This window comes from Halichondria panicea, chromosome 8 (genome assembly GCF_963675165.1).
Source record: "Halichondria panicea chromosome 8, odHalPani1.1, whole genome shotgun sequence".
Lineage (NCBI taxonomy): Eukaryota > Metazoa > Porifera > Demospongiae > Suberitida > Halichondriidae > Halichondria > Halichondria panicea.
Window position 1 is genome coordinate 1,128,018 of NC_087384.1, and position 22,612 is coordinate 1,150,629.

The 22,612-nt window shown below is 42.3% G+C and overlaps 6 protein-coding genes across 7 annotated transcripts in view; 3 read left to right on the forward strand and 3 right to left on the reverse strand.

Moving 5' to 3' along the window:
- Positions 1-22,612, forward strand: part of LOC135339733 (triple specificity protein phosphatase PtpB-like) — an 87,886-nt gene that overhangs the window by 54,467 nt on the left and 10,807 nt on the right. The window lies entirely within an intron of this gene.
- The window catches only part of LOC135339652 (serine/threonine-protein phosphatase 6 regulatory ankyrin repeat subunit B-like), a gene marked incomplete in the record, with an annotated part of 1,209,744 nt that overhangs the window by 22,493 nt on the left and 1,164,639 nt on the right, over positions 1-22,612 (reverse strand).
- Positions 1,498-4,472, forward strand: LOC135339697 (uncharacterized). The gene is made up of 7 exons (XM_064535936.1): positions 1,498-1,939; positions 2,028-2,182; positions 2,255-2,500; positions 2,565-3,164; positions 3,236-3,501; positions 3,577-3,793; positions 3,850-4,472. The coding sequence occupies exons 4-7, from the start codon at positions 2,804-2,806 to the stop codon at positions 4,404-4,406; spliced, it is 1,401 nt and encodes a 466-aa protein (XP_064392006.1). The 5' UTR covers positions 1,498-1,939; positions 2,028-2,182; positions 2,255-2,500; positions 2,565-2,803; the 3' UTR covers positions 4,407-4,472.
- LOC135339640 (NACHT domain- and WD repeat-containing protein 1-like) lies at positions 10,413-20,143 on the reverse strand. 2 transcript variants are annotated; one of them, XM_064535826.1, is made up of 19 exons: positions 20,008-20,143; positions 19,840-19,938; positions 19,526-19,773; positions 19,228-19,406; positions 19,054-19,166; positions 18,726-18,960; positions 18,338-18,566; positions 17,953-18,183; positions 17,601-17,891; positions 17,274-17,487; positions 16,670-16,809; positions 16,233-16,494; positions 15,861-16,092; positions 15,409-15,564; positions 14,682-15,026; positions 14,314-14,466; positions 12,977-13,174; positions 12,387-12,542; positions 10,413-11,988 (listed from the first exon to the last, which is right to left on the reverse strand). In XM_064535826.1, the coding sequence occupies exons 1-19, from the start codon at positions 20,066-20,068 to the stop codon at positions 10,488-10,490; spliced, it is 5,043 nt and encodes a 1,680-aa protein (XP_064391896.1). In that variant the 5' UTR covers positions 20,069-20,143; the 3' UTR covers positions 10,413-10,487. The 2 variants fall into 2 exon arrangements, with proteins under 2 accessions (XP_064391896.1, XP_064391895.1); XM_064535825.1 differs by having other exon boundaries at positions 16,200-16,494.
- On the forward strand, positions 20,131-21,190 carry LOC135339827 (DNA-directed RNA polymerase III subunit RPC9-like). The gene is made up of 7 exons (XM_064536108.1): positions 20,131-20,232; positions 20,286-20,322; positions 20,393-20,482; positions 20,537-20,575; positions 20,624-20,679; positions 20,741-20,798; positions 20,982-21,190. Exons 1-7 carry the CDS (start codon positions 20,225-20,227, stop codon positions 21,117-21,119), a joined length of 426 nt encoding a protein of 141 aa, XP_064392178.1. The 5' UTR covers positions 20,131-20,224; the 3' UTR covers positions 21,120-21,190.
- LOC135339820 (peptidyl-tRNA hydrolase 2, mitochondrial-like) lies at positions 21,126-22,578 on the reverse strand. The gene is made up of 6 exons (XM_064536102.1): positions 22,396-22,578; positions 22,209-22,310; positions 22,096-22,149; positions 21,901-21,968; positions 21,737-21,849; positions 21,126-21,274 (listed from the first exon to the last, which is right to left on the reverse strand). The coding sequence occupies exons 1-6, from the start codon at positions 22,525-22,527 to the stop codon at positions 21,225-21,227; spliced, it is 519 nt and encodes a 172-aa protein (XP_064392172.1). The 5' UTR covers positions 22,528-22,578; the 3' UTR covers positions 21,126-21,224.

Consider the following 22,612-nt stretch of genomic DNA (forward strand, 5'->3'; position numbering starts at 1 on the left):
TTCAAGCTTCATTCATAGATGCTAAGATAGACTATGCTTCTTTTCTAGTAGCCTAGATATCCAGCAGGAGCTGTTTCTGCATTCTCCAGAGAAATACAGTGTCCCAGCTCGCCTTGTCAGCTAAATTGAGCTGTAAGGTTTCCCACTTGAACGCAGCAATCTGATTGGGCTGCAAATTTCTTGCAGTGGGAACAAAACTGCTACATGTACTGATACCCAACCATGAGCGAAGCGTTGGTTGGACTCCGCCCAACTAGCGCATGTTGTGCCACAAATCAGAAATGCCTAGAAATGAAGAGCATTATTGAATTCGCACTCATATAATTGAAATGCGCGTGTGTGTGCGTGACACTATAGATCTTATAAGAACCACTAGTTCTATTCCAACACTTGTGCTGTATATGCTGCCCCAAGCTAGATCTACCACTGAGTATATAGTTGATGAGCTGTCAGCCTGGTTTTTCATTATTGGCCAATGTGAGCTGCATAATCCATTTCAGCCTGCTGTCAATGCCGGCTGAAGAGGAGGCCCATGTAAGTCCATGCACATTGATTTATACTTTAGCACTCTTCACAATCTTGCAGGTGTAGATCTGCAGAGATGAGTCATCATAATTTTATTACCGGATTTTTGGAATCTGAAGCTGTAGATCTAGCCTCGAGACCAGCCGTTCGTATCTGAACGAACGCCTGGTCAAGTTCCAATGTGCAACTTGTCTAGCTGAGTCAGCGTTTTACAGCATCATAATGATATTCATGGGTAATACACCTTGTGCGGGCAATTATCGGTCCAAGAAATTCCTGGACCACTAGAACGAGTGCATGCTACATTGGAACTTGACCAGGCGTCTTTCAGATAACGAACGGCTGGTCTCGAGGCTATAACCCTTTCCTTGCCATTCGTGAAATCTGGAACAGGAGCGTCTTTAGGTCGATCAATTAGTGTGGATCCCGCCTCACCACGCCTCCATGTCATTCTAGATCAGGCTAGCAATTCTAGCTGGGACTCCCAGTTCTAGCTCCTTTTGTTTAGCGTGTCAGAGACTGGGAGAAGATGATTGGCACTCCCTGGCTCCTTTGAATGTACAGCTGTCCAGATCCCTAGAACATACCCTCCATTCTGACGAGTTATCAGTGCATAGGGTGCTTACTAGATTCTTGCCAGCCAGTACAGTTCAAGCTACACACAGCACCGCTCAACTATTCTCTACCCCATTATCTAGCTAAATCTGGTCCAACTAGACAGCAGACACAGCTAGTTAATTCAGTCAAGCCAGGGGTAGCCCTACTTCTAGAATTCTACGGTTGTTCAGTACCCACGGTGTCATAAAATTTTGGGCCCCCCCATGTTTAGGCCCCCCCCCGGGCCTAGAATTTTAAAATTTTGGGCCCCCCGGGCCTAGAATGTTAACAGTTTAGGCCCCCCAGGGGGTCCAAACTGTTAACATTCTAGGCCCCCCACTGTGAGATTAGGCCCCCCCTCTTTTCTGCAGGAACAAAAAGCGCTTACGGACTTACAATGACTTCTGGCTATTAGCTGACTTATCTATGCATGATACTAGACCTAATGGACAAAGCAAAGGGAGTGCTATGACACTATGACTTCTGGCTATTAGCTGACATATCTATGCATGATACTAATGGACAAAGCAAAGGGAGTGCTATGACACTATGACTTCTAGCTATTAGTTATCTGTGAACCCTCGCCTCAGATCCTGTCAGAGAGTGTATAAAAGTAGCAAATATGTTAGCAGGCATGTTACTAAATCTACCATGGAATCCAAAAGTGAAGGAAGATTTACCTTTGAAGTTATTCATGCTCTCATAAGCAGGAACGAGTACCCTTCATCCTTTAGTAAAGAAGACAAGCGTTCCCTGAGGCGGAGAGTTAAATGCTTTGATACAGTGGATGGAGAATTGTACTATGTTGGATCTACCCGTAAGAGACCTAGATATTATACATAATAGTTATCGCTATATATTTGTGTCTACATACTGTTACATGCAGTATTACATTTTCAAAAAAGGTGATGAGAAGAGGCTTGTTGTGGAAGACAAGGAGCAGAGGAAAAGGATTATAGGAGCAATCCATGATCCAAGTCATATGGGGGTCAACAGAACATTGGACATGATCACAGCCAAGTATTACTGGCCTGGTCAAACAAATGAAGTCAAAGAATATGTAAGTGAAGCCGGACTTTACTATAATAGTATTGCTTTTAGTGTATTTGCATGATCTACTTATTTCTTATAGGTGAAAACATGTACCAAGTGCCAGTGTACCAATCCTAGACTACTAAAACCAGCATCGACTCTCCACCCAATACCAGTGACACCAAAGGTTTGGCATACAGTTGGGATGGATTTGATTGGCCCTCTGACAGAGACACCCAGGGGCAACAAGTATGTCATAACGCTCACCGACTATTTCAGTAAGTGGGCGGAAGCAGCCCCACTACCAGACAAGACAGCACATGGAGTAGCTAAATTCCTTTATTCTGTAAGTGCACTATAGCAATAATTATTATGCACATCATTTACAGCAAATCAATCTCTCTTAATAGGTTATGTGCAGAATGGGCTGTGCAGAAGTCATCATCACTGACCAGGGTCGGGAATTCGTCAACTCACTCTCAGCCCAGTTGTACCAGAAAACCAACACCCAGCATAGAATCACTAGCGCTTACCACCCTCAGACAAATGGATTAACTGAGCGGTTTAACCAGACTCTTTCTATAGGTGTTTGGCTAAGACTGTGAATGACAACCAAGATAACTGGGACAAGAAGATCAACACGATTCTCATGGGATATAGGGCATCGCGTCAGGCATCAATTAAGCATTCTCCTTACTTCATGCTCTTCCAAGCTGAGATGCGTTTGCGGATTGATAGTGAGCTACTGCCCGGTCAGCCTGAAGAAAGAACCCCAGAAGAAGTTATTGAGCATCTTTTGAAGAGCCGTGAAGAAGTGTTCACAACAGCTGAAGCCAACATCAAGTCAGCACAAGGCAAACAAAAAGAAACGTATGACAGAAAACACCAGCAAGTCAGCACACTTAGCGTGGGTATGAAGGTTTTGCTGGAGAATACTGCTCAAAAGCAGAGGAAGGGAGGAAAACTGGACTCAAGATGGCTAGGTCCATATTTCATCAACCGAGATTTAGGTAATACAGCCTGTATGTTATACAGCTAAAATGAATTCACATGCACTATATATAATTATATGTATATATAGGTAAGGGCTTATATGAGCTAAAAAACCTTTCTGGTCAAATACTCAAGAAGAAGGCGAATGTCTGTCGGCTGAAGTTGTTTAATGAAAGGAGCTTGTCTAGAGACAATAAACAGCCACCAGAAGGCGATCGGAGAGACGACCAACAGCCACCAAAGAAAGACGACCCAAAGAAAGAGGACCCACAGCCACCAGAGAGAGACGACCCACAGCCACCAAAGAGAGACCCTAAGTCAAACAAATGTAAGACTAAGGATGTTTTCAAGAAGGTGAGTGTTGTGTCTCAATCAATTATCTTTTGTCTGTTACTGTACCTTTACTGTACTATTCTTACCTTATCATAGACCGAAGTACAGTGGGTCGATGAGCTCTCTCTCACGGCACATGACAGAGAGATACTACTCGCCCCAACAGGCATGCTGTCTGACAAGCATGTGGATGCTGCAATGATACTTTTAAGTGGCCAATTCTCCAAAACATCTGGGTTGCAATCATCACTTAAAGTGCAGTTTCGTCTTGGTTTTCGCCCAATTGATTTGGACAAGCGCACGAGGGTTCAAGGTGAGTTATGTAAACTGTCTCAAGATTATGAAACAATTCTTTTTATTATATATTAGGAGTGCAGATACTGTTTGTGCCAGAACGTCATCACTGGATCCTGACAAGTTGTATTGAAGGCAGTGTCTATGTGTATGACAGCCTGCAGACAGGCACTAAGGAATTTCCTAGATCTGTAGAAAATCAACTACTCCAGCTCTACCATCCCACACTTAGTCCACCACAACGTCAAGAAATTGGTTTACTGGCAGAGTGTCCACCTGTCCAACAACAACAAGAGTCATATGACTGTGGCCTATTTGCTATTGCATGGGCATACCACCTCTTAGTTGGAGATTCTTTAAACACGCTGACACTGGACCAGCAAAAACTCAGACGGCATTTGGTAAGGTGCTTTGAAAAGAAGAAACTATCAAGGTTCCCAAAATCAAGGCAGGAGACCCCTCGAAGTGAGATAGTGTGGGTATCTGTAGTAGCTTCGTGCTACCAGTGCATAAGGCCTGACTCGTGGAACGACATGGTGCAGTGTGATGGCTGCGACAGGTGGTACCACATGAAGTGTGCATGTATAAAGAAAGCTCCATTCAGTGACTGGCACTGTAAAGACTGCAAATAGACTGCAAATAGATAGCTAGTTTTTCTGTTGTTGTACTTGTTCAAGTTTTGAGATGCATCATAATAACCGCTGAGATACTTTTAATAGGGGGGCCTAAAATTTTAAAATTCTAGGCCCGGGGGGGCCCAAAATTTTATGACAACGGTAACAATTCCTCTGGGCTGGGCTAACTAGTTGAGCCACGCCTCCCAATTCTCAAGGCTAGGTACATGTCTCTGTCTAGCTGCTTCTTCAGCTTCTTGCTCAGTTTTGTGGCTTAGAGAAAGGCCAGCTACTCAGGGGGAAGAGTCCAGATGAAAGTCTGGCAGCCAGGTGACGTCCAAACGGTCAGTTATTCTTTCCACCAACTTTTTAATCTAGTCTAGTCCTGCTTGCACTACTACTACTACTGCTACTCTTCCTACTACTACTGCTGCTACTCTTCCTAGCTAGCCAAAGGTTTCTTTTTTTTTTTTTTTTTTTTATAACTACATATGCACAAAGAGACATCAAAGCTTACATCAAAGGACACAGATTTTTAGCCTACTTGACTGATAAGGCCGTTACCTAGACTACAGTTTGTTTGTCAGGGAGGAGCTCACATACAACTTCATCTAATTCATCATAACGATTCCTTACCCATTGTTGTAATTTCTACAACAGATTGCCAAGGAAAGGGATACTGAAGCTGGCCCACAGCAAAATGTACCAATATCAACAACTGGAGAGTACTAGATATATACACAGGCGCGCATCATTATATGCAACTATAATTATTATATCAGTGCCCATAATTATAATACATAATAATTATACACACATGCATGCATGCCAAGACATTCAGATACAATTACAGGCTGTAATAAATTAATTATAGGAAACAACGTTATAGGAAAGAAGAGACTTGACCGTATATCTTCCCTTCCCGAAAAATGCTTATTTAATTAAGGCTTTGATGTCTTTGATTGAAAGGTCATGTACATATCAATGTATACTTATATACCTTTACACACACCAAACAAATCTTGCTGTACTGAAGTAGAGAATCCTCCCTCTCACACCCGTCTCCAAAAAGAGGATAATTTTTATTGCCAACACTTGTATATACTAATGAATCAAGAGAAGTTGCTTTTTCGATCGCTCAAAAGGAGATGGCACACGAAAGCTCATGCATGCAGAAAGAGACATAAAACAATATTGTTTAAGTATCAGCTATAAGGCCACCAAAGCCAATTTTGATTACAAAGCTCCTCTCAAACACGTTACATCTTAGGAGAAACTCCAGATCAATTTGATGAGCATGATAGATGCACCGATCACTGTTGATGGCAAGAAGTACCAGTGGATGCTATCTCTTATACATGTATCGATGTATGCTCACGTTACTTGTACTTGTAGCTTTGCTCGCTGTATTCTAAAGACATAGCTGTTGTTACTACACATATTCTCTGACCTTGGTACGTCATCTGTCATTCAAAGCGATAAGTGATATATATGGGTTCCGAGTTTATGGGGGTGGTAGAAAGGGTGCATGGCTGGTAAAAACTAATCCTTATCAAGAGGAGTTAAGTGGCATATTATGTGGCAGAGAATTGGAGACTGGTTCAGCATTAGGCTGTTTCACGGTCAACAATTTTGTATATATCGTTTTAAACGACCAGGCAGTGTATGTCGTAATCAAGCTACCCCTAGAGCCCATACTTTCCACAAACATGACGAATATCTATACTAGTCCATGCGATTACTTGCACCTCAGTGAAATCAGAAAGAAGCTCACTGGGGTAATTAATACAGAATCTACATTAAAGCTATACTCCGTATGATCAAGACAGCATGCATGAATGGACTGAATTGGGGCTTCAAAATTTGAACTTTGTACCTACAGATAGAGATTGGCCAAGTTGTGATTTAGCTGTAAAAACTGTTATACGTTACCTTAAGTGTAATATACACTATTGCCTAAACTTCACGTGAGCTGACATAAGCTAAACCAAATAGCGTAAAAAACTACAACAACAAAAGCATAAAGATCTGGTCTATAAAATCTAAAATTTTAACTTTGTTCCTTGCTCTATAATATATTAATAGTATTATGGTTTACTTACAAATGTATATAAACTGCATGTTACACTTATCTCAAGTGGTTTTTTTGCAATTTGCTAGTTGCCCAAAACTTCCAAGTGAGCTGCAAAGGGCAGTATATATACTTATAATGGCAACCATGCATAAAAGTATAAGAATTATAACTATTATACGCATGCAATGCATGTACAATTATAATAATTATGTACTTCTTAAGAGATGCATATATTCGGTTCCTCTTCTGGCTTAGTATATAATGCATGACTTTCATGTACATGCAGGATGAAAGATCTCATCGCACTCTTTGAGACAAGATAAAGTCAAAATGAGGACAGAGTGTGCGGTTGACAATGAGGAGGTTGAATACAACTGGGTATATAGAAGCATCTCCCTGTCTATATACCAAATCATACAACACTGGTTTGCCAATAGGTCTGTCCATGCATTAAACAATACTGTATAAGCAATGTAGACATCTTTATGCAGAGGCATACAGTAATACTAGACTCTCGTTAATCCAGCCACCCTTGTACAGCTTTGCCGGAATATTGAGGTGGCCGTATTTCATAAAATAGCCGCGGCTAAAAAAGCAACCCTACCTCAGATCTAATGACTAATTTTGCGGTTTCTATTTAAGTGTAATCCTGCCAAACCACACCCAAATGTCATATCCGGCCGTAATAAACATTAATAACCTAGTTTGGGACAGTCAATATACTGCATGGCCAGTATATATATATGGAATAGCGAGTGGCCGCATTTCATGCAGGGCGAGTTTTGTGCAGTAAAAATCTAGCTAGCAATCTGTGCTAAACTAAATGGCCGGTATATATAATTATTGAGGTGGCCCTACTCAGTCAGAGAGCTGAAATAGTGAGAGTTTATACTGAGCATGAGACCTTGCACAAACAAGATGCTCATAGATCATTCACCCCGTGCGTTGGTTGAACTTCAAAGCGGAAAAACGGATACAGTAACTTTTTATCGTAATGTCTTTATGATTACGGGGAATGATCGTGAATTGGGAACGATCGTGAATCTATAAAGCAACGATTATAGTTATTTTTGTCGCCGTAGAAGATCGCCTACAAGTTTCAACAATAAGTATGGACAGTCTCAATCATCAGCAGTTAAAGCAGTTCATGATTAAAGTGCATGTATAATTATAGTTTGCTACAGCTCATTTTTGTGTCCACATGCACACACACTTACACAGACTAGGTACCTTATAGCGAGAAATGTTCGCGTGTGCAAATTTTCACTATTTGGCTTCAGAGCCCTCAGCAGAATTGCTCGTGGGTTCTAATATTCGCGGTTGAATGCCACCCACCAATGTAAAATACCAGTGTGTGGGAGTTTATGCTGGTTTTAATTTCCCCGTTACTTCTCTGCCCTCGAAAAACGCAAAATTTTGCATATCACGAAAATTTCCCGCTAGCTATACAGTATATCGTAGAATATAGAATAGAATATTGGTGAATAACCTAAAGTTACGAATAAGCCAATTAAATCAGCAGAAAATTTACCCCTTGTGATCTAACTATTGTGTTTTGGCAAGGATCAGGTGTATTTGCTAGTAATAATTTAGGTTTTGTGATTTTATTGTTGCAAATTGATCAACCCTCACATAATTATGTTTAATGCTCGCAACACATTCATAATCTATAGTAATATGGAATTATACTGCCTTCCGTTATGGACTTGATGGTAATGCTCGTAACGTTGACTATACCTGTGTACAGCCTTCTTCCCTGCTCGCTGCAACATATCCGAACAAAGACATTGACGTTTGTGCATTCTGATGATTCATGGTGACCTGGAAACTTTCAATAACTTAACAAACTTGTACACAATGTATCGCACTACAATACCACCCATTACTTCTATTTCAACCATATAGTAAGGCTTTGGAATGCTCGATCTGCCCACTACCTAGATCTACCTACTTCGTATCACCTAACTCGTCATGCACTTCACAGAAAACCACTTCGGTCCTCAAATTCAGTCCCCTGTAACAGATGTGTCGCGAACTGCATAAGAACTTACCAGAACTATAGCTATAGTGTTATCAATTTATCCATCTCGATCTTAATTTTGTCCCCATTAAGTATACTCAGGGGCATCATGACGTCTGTCAGTCACAATTTTCCAAGCCATTTCTTTTATATCATCACCTCACACTGTGACTGTAAAGGTTGAATAATAATAATAATGTTGCGTTCCGTCAGTGATGCAAATCAAAGTACTTGGGTATAGCTACAGCACGAATGATCGAAATGACGGAGGAGCAGCTGAGGAAGCAGTGCATGTGCATTGTATCCTGTTGGGTCTTGCAAACCTCTTATGAGCACTATTGTGTTGCAACCTATTGCCAAATTCAACAGGCTAGGCAAATACATGTCACAATCTGCACAAATTACCTCATCCCAGAGGTATATTTTGTATTTCTATAAATTAACGATCTCTCTAATAATAATATAGGTTTACAAGCTCCAATACAGAGATGCAGTACAGTGTCTTATGTTCGTGAAGATTGTGACCTGGGGCGGAATTACCATGCATATAATTATGTGTGTGACGTTCATGCATATTAATTAGTATGTTTAATTGTCTTCATGACATAATTAAATGCATGCACAAAGCATTAAAGCATGGCTGGAGGGACTGTAAATTTAAAAGAGATTGCACAAAGTCGTTTCAGGATTTGCGTTAAGGCAAATCCTGAAACTTCATCCACGTGATAACAGCAACATATTGAGGGATCGTAAATAAAATAAAATAAAGTGTAAGTGTACAAAATTTGTTTCAGGATAACAGCAACGCATTGAGCTACAGTAAGCTGGCTCAGTCACTCTATACACACCCTGAATTAAGCAATGGCTAGAAATAGAAGGACTGTAAATTTAACAGAAAGTGTACAAAATTTGTTTCAGGATTTGTGTCAACATAAATCCTGAAACTTCATCCAAGGGATAACAGCAACACATTGAGCCACAGTAAGCTGGCTCAGTCACTCTATACATACCCTGAAGCTACAGCTGGAAATAGAAGGACTGTAAATATAAAGGAGACTGCACAATGTAGTTTCAGGATTTGTGTTAACACAAATCCTGAAACTTCATCCATGGGATAACAGCAACACATTGAGCCACAGTAAGCTGGCTCAGCCACTCTATACATACCCTGAAGCTATAGCTGGAAATAGAAGGACTGTAAATATAAAGGAGACTGCACAATGTAGTTCAGGATTTGCGTTAACACAAATCCTGAAACTTCATCCACGGGATAACAGCAACACATTGAGCCACAGTAAGCTGGCTCAGTCACTCTATACATACCCTGAAGCTATGGCTGGAAATAGAAGAACTGTAAATTTAACGAAGAGTACACAAACTCGTTTCAGAATTTGCGTCAACCATGCATTCAGACTAAACACAAATCCTGAAACCTCTGATCTGTCTCACAGGATAACAGCAACACACATTGAGCCACACTTACCCACAGTAAGCTAGCCCAGTCACTCTATACACACTCTAAAGTCTACCTAGGAATTAGCATTATTGTGATTGTATTACAAAGAGAGCAGTGGGTCTGCACAAACTCGATTGAAAATGACATGAAAAGGATGGATGGCCGGATACAGTGAGCCACAGTACACAGTACCTTAGCTAGACTAAAGATAATAAGCTTATAAAAAAATTATATAGACTATACTGTCAGTGGTATTGACTCATCTTAACTCGAGATTAGTTGTACCAAAACTACAGTCAGTGCAAGTGCGCAATAATTTTACCTTTGTGCATTTTAACAATGGAATGTATGGCCACACTCATAATGCTCTTCATTTAGGCATTTCGGATTTGTGGCACAACACGCGCTAGACTCTGGATCTACACGTAATGATCTAAAGTGCAACAGAGCATAGTGGTATGTGGTGACGTCACGCAAACCTGACCATGAATGTTTTCATACACACACAACACTGCATGCTAAACACATTTCATGCACGAACAATCAAAATCACAAAACCAGACAAGCTGATGACTTTACTACATGTACGCTGTCAGTCCTACTAGAATGTTCATGTTCTTGCATGCCCTCCATCGCCTGCTTGCTGCTTGCGCTGAGTTTGTCAGTATCATTCGAGGGAGCACTAGAAAAATCTTCAGTAGTAGTGACTTGTAAAATGTTATTTTTCTGCCATTCAATTTTACCGGAGTTCTCGGAAGATGAGAGACTTTCATTCCTGTTGCCATTGACAACTTCAATCACCACGTCGATTGGATAATCCGCAGAGTCCGCAGTAGATACAGCTGCCTTCTCGTCCATTCGATACACGAATTGCTCTTCAGCTTCCAAAATCTCGCTAGCAGCATTCTCTGTTCCTTGGCTACCAACGCTGGTCTTGCTTTCCGTGCTCGCCGAGCTCATAGATGAACTGGCTATTCCTTTCAATTCTTTTACGATAGGGTTGACTCCGCTCGCACTGGATTGGTGATAGGCCATCGACACCCACCCCCCAACAGTGCCGTACATTATCATCTCCCCTCGGCTGTCACTACTAATACAAGTGATCGGGAGGTCAGTTTGGAAGACAGTACAACATTCTCCGGTGCTGGTATTGAACAGGCGTATCGTTTTGTCCAGGGAGCCTGTCAGACATTGTGTGTTGTTTGATAAAAAGCTAACTGACGTCACGGCTAGTTTGTGCCCGGTTAGTGTTACGAGTCTTTGCCCTGAGGGGATGCTGATGATGCGACAGGTGGTGTCCTCACAGCCCATAGCCAGAAGAGCAGCGTTCGGACTAACAGCAGAACACGTGATCTCAGAAGAGTTGATATGAGTTTGTAGAACAACTTTTCCAGTGAGGAAGTTTCTAACACAAACTTCACCAGACCGACAAGTTGACAGAATGTAGTTGAAATCAGTTCCTTTCGCAAATGAGACAAACACAACACTATCGCTATGGCTACTCAAAGTCTTAAGTTTCTCTCCGCTGGCCACACCCCAAAATGTCAATTTCCCACTTTCTCCACCGACCACCAATAACTCTGCATTCATCGTGACATCGACACACGTTACACCGTCGTCATAACAACTGAACTCCCGCACCACCTCCCCTCTCTCTCCGTCCCAAAGCTGCACACATTCGTCACTCGAGCTGGTCAGAAAATGTTTCCCGTCTCTCATAGCATAGACTTTTGATACAGCCTCGGCTCGTAATTTCTTCATAATTTTCATCGTTGTCAGCTCGTAGATGATCACCATGGAGTCCAGCCCAGCAGACAGACCATAGTTACCACATGGAGAGAGTGCTATTGACAAGACGTCACCTTTGTGTTGAGTGGTGGTCTTGTTATCACCTGATCTCTTGAGGTCCCATATCCGCACACGTTGATCGTCGCCACCGGTAACAATGAGGTTTCCTTGGTCCGCTAGAGTGCAGGTATGGACCACGCCCTCTTGCCCTGTCAGGGAGTAGAGGTACGAGCCGGAGAGAATGTCCCACACAACCAACCCCCTACAGGGGGCACAGTTGTCATTAGATGGAGTATTAATTGTTAACATTACTAACCTATAACCTATGTAATCACCTATGTAATTAGACTTCTATGGGCTATCAAGTCATGACTTCACTTCACTAAAAATTAACTAAAACTACATGTAAAGAGATGTATTCTGTAGTCTTGAATATATGCTCACAAAGTTCTTAAAGGGAAAAACAGAAAGAAAGAAAGAACTAATGCAACGTTAGCATACCAAATACTTACATGTACTTGTAGTAGCATTGTACAATTAACCCTAAGGCTGTATATACTGATACTGTGATATCAGTACATGATTCACGACCAGTGCGGACTGATACTGACATGTATGCTAACTGTACATACATGTACTAATGAAGTGTTGACTACTTACATATGTTTGTAGGCAGCCACCACCTTATGACCAGCTGCAATGGCTAGTACAGGCTCTTCCTCATTGGGCGGCTGTAGGACACGACTTGTTTCCATGGAGACCCAGTCCCTCACCACCACCTGTCCAGATTGGGTACCTGTCAACAGATACTTGAACCTGCAGGAAAACAAAGTATACATGCATGAGTAAAACTAAAACAAAGTTTGCAACATCAAGTGATACACTTTTACTTTTGTAGATCTATGATTAATATAATACCGTGTAGCAGGTAGGTTTTCACTGATTAAGCATGTACCGCGAACATATGAATTTAGTATCACATGCATGCATGCTGCAAAAAAGGCTGCTATTCCGCGAAAGTTTATACATGTACCCTCGAAATATATCTGATGTACGATAGTATGAAAAATTCCCCTCTATACACCTCTATATTAGTAACTGCAGGGATATGCTCACAAGTACATGCAACACCTCCTATAGGCCTAGCTAGTTTACCACATAAAAATGTGAGTTGAATTTGAGATTGAGGACTGAGAAAATAGCCACCTCATTCTGGGTACATCACTGTATTACAGAGAATACACATGTACCATTCAACTCTTGCCGTGGTGATAGCAGTGACTCTTTCCCTGCCCACCACACTCCTCCCCTCCCCGGAGATGATATCAGTGAGGCTAATACGCCCGTCCTCACACAGCGCGACTGCCCACACGTCCTCACACAGGGTGAGGGCCGTCAGAGGAGAATGTGTCTCAGAGGTGAGCGTGAAGATCACCTGACCATACGTGCTACAGTCCAACAATGAGAGTGATACGGAATGAGAATCACATAATAATTATTTCTATGTACCCATGTACCGTACCGTATTACTAGAATACTTTGTGGGTGAAGAACCTTTGCGATTAATGAGCCAAATCAGCAGAAATGTTGACCTATTGCGATCTAACTATTGCGTTCTGACAAGGATTGTGTGTATTTACCAATAATTTAGAATTTGCGATTTTATTGTTGTGAATTGATCAACCCTCGCGAAGTTCGCATATGTTCGATGCTTGCAAAACATTCTAGTCATACGGTATATATATCAGAGGAGGATAAAAAGTTTTCATTAAAATCTGCTTCCGAAGGATCTTAATTGCATTCCAACCGTCTACTCTTTCTTTGTTACCTCCAACCACAGTAAAGTTTAGAGGAAAATTAGATGATCAGAAGCAGATTTTGATTAAGAGCTTTTGACTCTGACTATCCTCCTCATCAGAGGAGGTCTGACATGCCTGCACAAATCACTACAAGTTTAGTGCGTTGATGTCATTGCGGTCACATGATAACGTCCAGGCCAATGCACTAGCACTTGTACACACATGTCGGACCTCCTGTATGTACACATATTTATTGTATTACTAGAATGTTTTTTTGCAAGCATCAAACATGTGCGAACTTTGCGAGGGTTGATCACTTCGCAAAAATAATTAATTCTCAAAAATAAAATCGCAAAACTTGAACGTTAGTTTCAAAGATGATAAAAAAAATTCTACCAATTAACATCTGAGATACAAATTGATGACACAGCAGTACTTTCATGCTTGTTTGTTTGTATGTATATGGCAGAGTAGGACTACCAGTGTGGTTGTCCTTCCAAAAATTGTGTATGAAGACTCTGTCAGTCTCTGATCCACTCACTGCTGCACAGAGCAGGACTTACTCTCCTCTATTTATAGTGTGTTACAGTCTGAACATTATTGTGGTTTCCAGTTTTAATGAGATTCATACAATAATTGGTATATTTCTTACATTCCTGTAGAAGCAAAATGACTGCCATTGAAACACTGTTACAGTAACTGCTTTAACAAGTGGATGCAAGATTCACCACCACGCCCTTGTTGCTATGACACCATGCGATAGCTAACACAAACATGAAGAAACTTACTTGCTCTCGATATCAGTATTCCAGATTTTGATGGTTTTGTCTGAGGACCCGGAGATGATTTTCTGCCCATCACTGGTAAGAACCACGGCACTCACAGCTCCCCTGTGACCCCTCAACATACACAGGCACTCAGCCGTAGCCACAAGCCAATGTCTGCAATAAGGAATAGATTCTATCTGCTACAAAGATAATTGGTGAAACCCCCAATCTTAAAGAATCGTAACTAAGCTCTTGCTATTGCTTCAAAAACGGTGGATTTTGACTAGAAAGCTAGTGATCTAAACACATCATTAAAAGTATCCATCTTTAGAATTTAGTGAACTCAAACTCAAGTTACAGGCACTCAAAGGCAGCTTAAGAACACTGACCTGACGGTGTTGTCAGCGGATCCAGATGCTGCATATCGGCCATTCAAGGTGAGCGCTACACTCAGCACTTTGTCTGTGTGACCATCAAACGTCTTTATCACTCCGGTGCTCTTTACATCCCAACTCTTCAGCGTCTTGTCCTCAGAGGAGCTGATTACAATCATTGACAGACTGTTGTCTGCCGAGCGACGTACAACAGTGGATGCTAGGCTAGTTATCAATCCTCTGTGTCCCTCCATGGTGACCAGTAGTGGCCCCCCAGGCAAGTGGTAGAGAGGGTGTAGGGGAGTGATGGCTGGACAGTAGTCATCAAAAGCTCTTAACAAAATCCGTTTTAGGTTGGGCCTGTACAAAGAGTACATGTAGGTAGGTAAGTACTAGAGTTGGCTCTGTACTAGAGTTTTGATGTTCCAAATTCAGTGGTTTTATGATTTTCCGAAAGCTTAGAAGGACCTCGTTCATATGGTATGCTCAAATCACAAATTTGGAATGGGACATTATTCGGAAAAGACTATAATTATACGTATACATAGCCCAAAATCAGGCCCAAAACAGATCTTCGATTTTAACAAATCATCTGAAAGGCCTCTCAGAAAATTAACATTATTGGACAAACAGAACTGAAGTTATGGCGTTCTATTTAACGCTACATACATTACAACTACAATTTAATGTATAATTCATGAGCCTCTCTCTATGGTGCATACAAATTCAATTCTAAGCGTACCATTGCCATGGTGATGAGCCTCTAACGTGTGGCAGTAGTCGTCCCAGTAGCTGTGAGGATAGACAGAGCTGGTCACAACACAGGGCCTCCACTGACTGACTCAAGGCATCCCTCAACAGTACTAGCTCATACTGGGAATCACTAGCACCAGCACTCCTGTAAGTATACCAAACGAAAAATATTAATTCAAAACACAAAACACCTCTAGCTGTTGATATACATGTAATAGCATTCTTATTGTTGTTATATACAATAAGAATGTATATAACAATAATAAGAATGCTATTACACTCCTGATAATAGCTATATCTTCAAAGCATGGTTTTCATTGTACTGTATGTACAGAAGAATTTGATTGCAATAATTATTGTCTGTAAAGCACACTGCATGTACGTTACCTCTACATTACAAAATGACATCACAACGCATTATTGTAACCTGCTGCTCCTCACCTGGCTAATGGCACTAGTGGCAACACAGCTGCAAACTCTGCCACCAGATCCAGGACAGAGATACTGACAATACTCGCCTTCAGCCACTCGTAGTCAACCAGCAGTCGCTGCAGCTCATAGTGTCTCCGGGCGAGCGTTAGGAGGTGTGGCAGTAGGTGGAGCTTACGAACATTGTATAGACCCAGCTCATCACTCACAACCACCGGCTGTTCAAAATGAAGCTTCTCTCCATCTGCACAAATAAACAAAAAGCAACATATTAATATTACACTATTTTCAACGGGAGCTTCGAGTTTACTAAAATGTGTAGGATCACATAAAACACGTAGCTGCTCGTACCTGCTTCGTCAGCAGTCCTTTGAAGTAGCCCACCTGCAAAGTAGTTGGCGAGTGTGTTGTAACGAGCCTGAGCAGTGGGTGGGTAGGAGAGGTAGGCGGAGACTGCAGCCTCGTGTAGGTGGTGATGGGACCAACGCAAGACTAGTGATCCCCCACACCCACTGTGGTAGTCGAGGAGTGGCCTGAGGGCACGATGGAACATGGCCGTGAGGAGTGGGGGGATGGCTGTTAGTGTGTGGGTGTCAGAAGTGGGGGTGTGTAGTGGGCGCCACTTTTGATTGACCTCTTGCATCACCTGAGTAGGATTCACAGAAAGTGATATTAATACGTCGGAAATAAAAAAATGTATGATAAGTGATGTTACGGCTTCGTATAATGTACATTACACTTAGTAACTGACATCCATTGTAACAGTGCTAGCCTACTACATGTACTGTCATACCTCATCATCACATGATGTACTGTCATACCTCATCATCACATGATAGCACGTCCAGGAGCTCCATTTCAGTGAGGCCATCCCTTGAGGCCGTGATGTAGCCGAGTGCACTCCTCGTAAACACCCTCCCTAACCTGTCCTCCACATCACTGAAAAACTGCTTTGTGATTCCTACAATGGATTTGTGAATATTTGAGTATGTGTGTACAGTGGGTATGTGTGTACATGGGTATGTGTGTACATGGGTATGTACTGCAGTGGGTATGTGTGTACAGTGGGTATGTGTGTACATGGGTATGTGTGTACAGTGGGTATGTGTGTACATGGGTATGTGTGTACAGTGGGTATGTGTGTACAGTGGGTATGTGTGTACATGGGTATGTGTGTACATGGGTATGTGTGTACAGTGGGTATGTGTGTACATGGGTATGTGTGTACATGGGTATGTGTGTACATGGGTATGTGTGTACAGTGGGTATGTGTGTACATGGGTATGTGTGTACATGGGTATGTGTGTACAGTGGGTATGTGTGTACAGTGGGTATGTGTGTACAGTGGGTATGTGTGTACATGGGTATGTGTGTACATGGGTATGTGTGTGCTGTTACAGTAATAGATCTATGTACGTAACTCACCGCTCAAGTCAGTGATTGGTGTCCAACTGCTGTTCCACTGGTAGGAATGCCATAAGGTGACCTCTCTTAGAAGAAACTGCAAATACAGTGGATTTCTATACTTTAGAAAAGTATCAAGGACCACTTTTTCCTGAGTTCCCATTAGCATCCTCCCCCTTATTTTGAGCGAGTGATTCAACAGCTGCTTACAATCAGAGCTACTCAGCTCAGCCACCTACAGTTGGAGTGAGACTAGGGACTACTACACACACACACAAACAAATCAAATCAATCAAATCAAATCAAATCAAATCAAATCAATCAAATCAAATCAATGTTTTAAATTACCTCAATGAAGTTCTCCTGATGAGTTGATAGCAGGCTCTGCAGTACGGGAAAACAGCTGTATTTTGTTTCAGAGGAAGTGGACAGGACAATCTTGACGTGCTCTGGTAGGTGTAGCGGTAGCCATGACAACCCGAGAGCTCCATCTTCTGGTGATAGCTCATCCACACCATCCAATAGCAGAATAAGTGGTTTATCGCTCGAGGAAAATGCTAACAATCGACGCAAAGCCTCACAAAGTGATCTGTAACCCTTCGGCAATTCAACGATCTCTTGCTTGTATATAACACGCAGCTATAGACAGAGCACACACTCACAATGCACACATAGTGAATATAGAACTGGTCTCTCTCACTTGTTTGCAGATGTCCAGTAGAAGATGTCTCACACATTGAGCGTTAGGGGTGGCTCTGATGAACCGCAACACGATGGCTGCTCTCTTGAGGGAACTAACAGTTCCCAGCATGCAAGCTACCCCCGCCATCAGGCTAGTCTTACCACTCCCCACACACCCGTGCAGGACGAGAGGAGTCATCGACGAACCTCCAAGGTAGTCAAGGATACGAGAGGTGATGGGTGGTCGATCCTATTATCAGAAAAATATATCATATGAGTACACGTAATTTTGAAAAGCAGTATAATTAGACTTACTCCAGTTTACAGGTATTTTATTTCTAACTAGCTATTTTATCCTATTTCTAACTAGAAAAGTTCAATCATAAACGTTTCAATGAGCTCACCATAAATCCGAGGCTCTTCCTCTTGCAGTAGCTGGCATGGCAGAGAATCTCGTGGGTCACACCATCGCTATTCTGCAGGTGTCCAGTGAAACCACTGGTAACCATGGACTGTAGTGCAGTGAGTAGCTGCTCTGAGAGCTGGGTGAGATAGTCAGTGTGTGTCTCTGTATCCACTCCCTTGCCCTTAGCCCACTTCAGGGAGAACTCAAAGATGTTGGTAGAATCAAGTCTGTCAACACACAAATCCAGTTGTTAATACCTTTAATTATAGGCAATTAAGCCTTTAATTATTGTGAATAATATAGCTATAATTTATTTCACTAGGCAAGCTTAATGAATGCAATGCTCTGGTAGATAGAGAGAGATACAGGAGACTGTATGTACTCACCCCACATATTTGGCTGGCATCCTGGCCTCCTTGAGATGGTTCAGTATCTTGAGTGTCTCTTGATCAAACTCCGCCCCTCTCTTCCCCTCCACCAGGTCAGTGTAGGCGGCCAACATCCGGTCGCCTGATGGCCGCTGCTCCTGGAGATCTGTGAACGTGCGTTTGAGCCACAGACAGGATTGGTTCGGATCCTTGGTCATGTTGAATATCCCCAGGCATACCTCCTCTTCGATCACTGCAAATGGAGGGGGGAGATGATTTGATCACCAGTAACAGCCCATGTTTATTTGTCAAGAATGGAATATTCTACATGTTTTGGTTCACATACCTGACATGGTATAATGTTGAGCTTTGGAGATGTCTTTACCGAGAGCCACCTTTGCTGCCTTCCTGGTGGTCCTGGACAGTGACTGGTGGATGGACTTCCATTCCTCATGAGACCTAGAGTGCAGTAAACAGTCATCAACACACATCTGAGGTTACTGTACACACAGGAGCTTACATTCCACTACGAGACTGCAGGACATACTGTGGAGGGAGGGCGTTTGTGTCTTGCCTGTACCATTGAGTCACCAGCTGTCTCATGCTGTGATCGTCAATGGCTGCTAGCAACAATTTGAAATCTCTCTCTGGAATATGTTTGTGGAGAGCCTTGTGGCCGTACCTCTGAGCCAGCAGAGTCTATAGACAAATCGACAAAATACTATAATAACTTTTACAGTGGCTTTACGTTACAGGAGTGAATAGTTTGAAATGGGGGAAGAGGAGAAATGTTTAAATTATCGAAAAAACAATCTTACCACAAAGGTTGGACCCACTGACACTTCCTGACAGAGTTTGATTTCGTCTCTGGCCATTTCCAGTAACCCTCTTGTCTCCAGCTCGTAGGCCATGCTGTCGCTAAGGGCCTGGGGTGTGGGGAGGGGCATGGTGGACGGTACCTCTCGAAACAGGTCCACAACTACGCATTGCAGTCCCAGAAAATGGCAGAACTGACGTAATCGAGGGTACACATGAGCGGCCAAATGTCTTTTCTCGACAATGGAGTCTGAGACAATGAGAATAATGATACAGAGTATATTCTTCTAGTTTCAACTTTGAGTCAGCTGCTGACCTGAAAGTTCAGAGGAGATATAGATCCTGACAGTTTTGTAGAGTGGCTCTTGCTTGAGCGAGAGGTCACCATTGTAAATGTCATCTGTTTCTCTATTTCCTGGTGAAGTGTATTGTACATGTCATGGTGGTTGCAGAAAAGGGGGTGGGGCTGGTCCTAGCAACTTACTGAGTACAGAGGCGGCCCTGCTTGTGTCTTGAGGGAAAGAAACTGCCCTCACAGAGTCCATCTTTATTGCAGCGTAGATGTAGACGCTCTTGATGACAGCTAGAGCTGCTTGTGAAGGGCTTAGGAAAAGAGACAGCACTAGCGAGATAAGATCTAAAAGGGGTGTGGCGATAGGATCAAATGCCATGTGGCCTGTGCAACAGGAGATATCATCACAATGGAAATGTAAATCTCTTCTTGTGTGTTCTGTAATAATCTGACTATTTTGTTCCATGCAGTATTGACAAGAATGTGGCTATGCTCTCAAACTTTGAGGTAAGAACACTAGCTAGCTACTAGTGAACAAGTCGTCATGTCACATCATTCTCGATCTCGCCCACAACAGGTGCACGACCTCCTAGCAAGCTTACAGACAAATACAAAGGGAAAGAAACCAAACGGTCGAGCACAAAACCTTGCCACAATCACATACGAAGTGAGTGATACATTTTTGTCTGATTTTCTCTTCGTTAAACTATTCAAATTTTAGACCAACGAGTATCTGTCCAAGACTCCGTGTGCACTACAGGTACAGTATAGTGTGTAGGCATATCATGTGATTCACAATGCCTGACAGGATGCAAAGATCATCAAAGACTTCCTAAACGACCTAAAATTAGTCAAGTTAACAAAGTGAGCTTAAACTACCATTTATTTTAGTATTTTAGAGGACTATAGTCCTATCCATTTATAGAGCTGAGAAACTGCAGCTGTTGAATCTGAGACCAGTCACACAAGTGGAGTTGCAGCTGGTGAATTTACTAATGTGTGTATTGCCACGACGACCCTAATGATCGTACCGTGTCTGAAGTAATGAAATTACCCAAAACACCCCCCAACTGAATTTGCATAGTTTTGTACCATTTTGTGCAATTGCCACCAGCTCCATGCAAGGGACTTCCTAATAATTGATGAGTGTCTCTCTCTGTACCCAGTTAGTTGAGGAGATGGAGGAGCGTCTGAGTGAAGAGGAGACGGCTGCTCTACTGGAGAGAGTGGCCGCTCTGCCCTGTCCACAACCTGACCAACCCGAGCCACCAGTTGAGAGTGATACCATGGACACCAACTCATGACAATCATTGTGTTTTGTTAATATTAATATTCTTTCCAATGTAAAATTCACATAAAAAAGTCACAAAATAAATACATGTAGTATATACTATTATTATATTCTACGGCTATAACAGTTTAAGGTGTCCTGTTGTCGTGTCCACCTTTTCCACTGGACCTGCATGTGTGTGGGGAAACATGTGACTACTACACATGTGTATAGTTGACGCAAATTATCATAATTATGAGATCCCACTAGAGTGTGTTTAGCAGGGAAAAACTAATGAGCTATAAGTTCCCGGTAACTATAGATTGCTTGAGGATACAAGTGAGTTACATGTATTTGGCCGAAATCACTATTTGAAAATCTCTTTATCAACAGAACTCAAGTCTTAAATTCGATTGGGGCCATAATTTGGCATTTTTCGCCCTTGGACATGTAGCTTTAGTTAGCCAATGAAAAGTGGGACCTAGATCAGTTAGATCATGGGCATAATGTATCTATAGCAAAAGTCTATTTATTGTATTATAGTGTCCCAAAGTCCGAGGACATAGTACTACACAAGTAATTACACAAAATATCATATGAACAGTAGAATGCATTAGATAACAAACACCTGTAGCTAGTATATACCCTCACCTGGTCCAATACAGAGCACTGTCTTAGAGCCTGGTGCGATCTGAGTGCGTCCAGCATCCCTCACAACGTGAGTATTGAGACCTAACTCCCTAGCATGTTGCCTCACATCCAGTCTAAGGGGGAGGGGCAGATAAGTATACGCTACTAGTACAAGGTATACTTACAATGTTTGCTCGTCAGGAGCCTTGACAACGACCTTTGTACACCCTGTGTTCTCCCAGTGACTGACTACCTGTGTGAGAGGACAAATCATAATTATGCAAAAATCACATTACCCCCGCCCCCTCACACACACAACATCCGCCCACTCCACCCTCACACACCCATTACACATATCTCACACATAGCTATGTACATACCTCAGGTTGGGTACTCATCAGTTGCTTGTATGCTCCGATAGCAGCATGACTACACTACATGGAAAACAAGCATACATTTATATGAATATATCGCTGTTAAAATGACGGCTCACTTGAGCAGCAATCTTCCCCTTGCCCATCTTCAGATCGTTCCTCACTACAAACACCATCTTGTGCTCGCCACTCACCCGGGAGTGTGATAGAAACGACTTGCCCTACAGAAACAAATTAACCAACATTTCTCGAGATGGAAGTATTTAGATGGTTAATGTGGAAGTGCTTCTAAAAGGTTGTCCTCACACTAGTGTGTCCAGAGGGTCCTGACAGAGCTGACACTCGCCTCCTACTACTCAATAGAAACCCAAGGAACAGCCCAAACCCCACACCTGTCGTCAAAGCAGCTGTCAACTGAAGAGACTTGGGCCATTCCATCCTACAGCATGGGAAATGGTGACCTCGTTTAAAAGCTTGTAAGATTATTGTGAAAGTAGGGGAAGGGTCGTCTATTGGCTATAAA

What these genes read in the sequence shown, in the direction of transcription:
- LOC135339697 (XM_064535936.1), top strand. Translation starts at nt 2,804, where the DNA reads ATGGGATATAGGGCATCGCGTCAGGCATCAATTAAGCATTCTCCTTAC. An exon ending in TTTCATCAACCGAGATTTAG is followed by an intron (nt 3,165 to 3,235) that starts GTAATACAGCCT and finishes ATGTATATATAG; the next exon opens with GTAAGGGCTTATATGAGCTA. An exon ending in CAAGCGCACGAGGGTTCAAG is followed by an intron (nt 3,794 to 3,849) that starts GTGAGTTATGTA and finishes ATTATATATTAG; the next exon opens with GAGTGCAGATACTGTTTGTG.
- LOC135339640 (XM_064535825.1), bottom strand. Translation starts at nt 20,068, where the DNA reads ATGGACTCTGTGAGGGCAGTTTCTTTCCCTCAAGACACAAGCAGGGCC. An exon ending in TATCTCCTCTGAACTTTCAG is followed by an intron (nt 19,774 to 19,839) that starts GTCAGCAGCTGA and finishes TCATTGTCTCAG; the next exon opens with ACTCCATTGTCGAGAAAAGA. An exon ending in CAGTGGGTCCAACCTTTGTG is followed by an intron (nt 19,407 to 19,525) that starts GTAAGATTGTTT and finishes ATTTGTCTATAG; the next exon opens with ACTCTGCTGGCTCAGAGGTA.
- LOC135339827 (XM_064536108.1), top strand. An exon ending in AGACTCCGTGTGCACTACAG is followed by an intron (nt 20,576 to 20,623) that starts GTACAGTATAGT and finishes AATGCCTGACAG; the next exon opens with GATGCAAAGATCATCAAAGA. An exon ending in CACAAGTGGAGTTGCAGCTG is followed by an intron (nt 20,799 to 20,981) that starts GTGAATTTACTA and finishes CTCTGTACCCAG; the next exon opens with TTAGTTGAGGAGATGGAGGA.
- LOC135339820 (XM_064536102.1), bottom strand. Translation starts at nt 22,527, where the DNA reads ATGGAATGGCCCAAGTCTCTTCAGTTGACAGCTGCTTTGACGACAGGT. An exon ending in TGATGAGTACCCAACCTGAG is followed by an intron (nt 21,969 to 22,095) that starts GTATGTACATAG and finishes CCTCTCACACAG; the next exon opens with GTAGTCAGTCACTGGGAGAA. An exon ending in AGTGCTCTGTATTGGACCAG is followed by an intron (nt 21,275 to 21,736) that starts GTGAGGGTATAT and finishes ACACACATGCAG; the next exon opens with GTCCAGTGGAAAAGGTGGAC.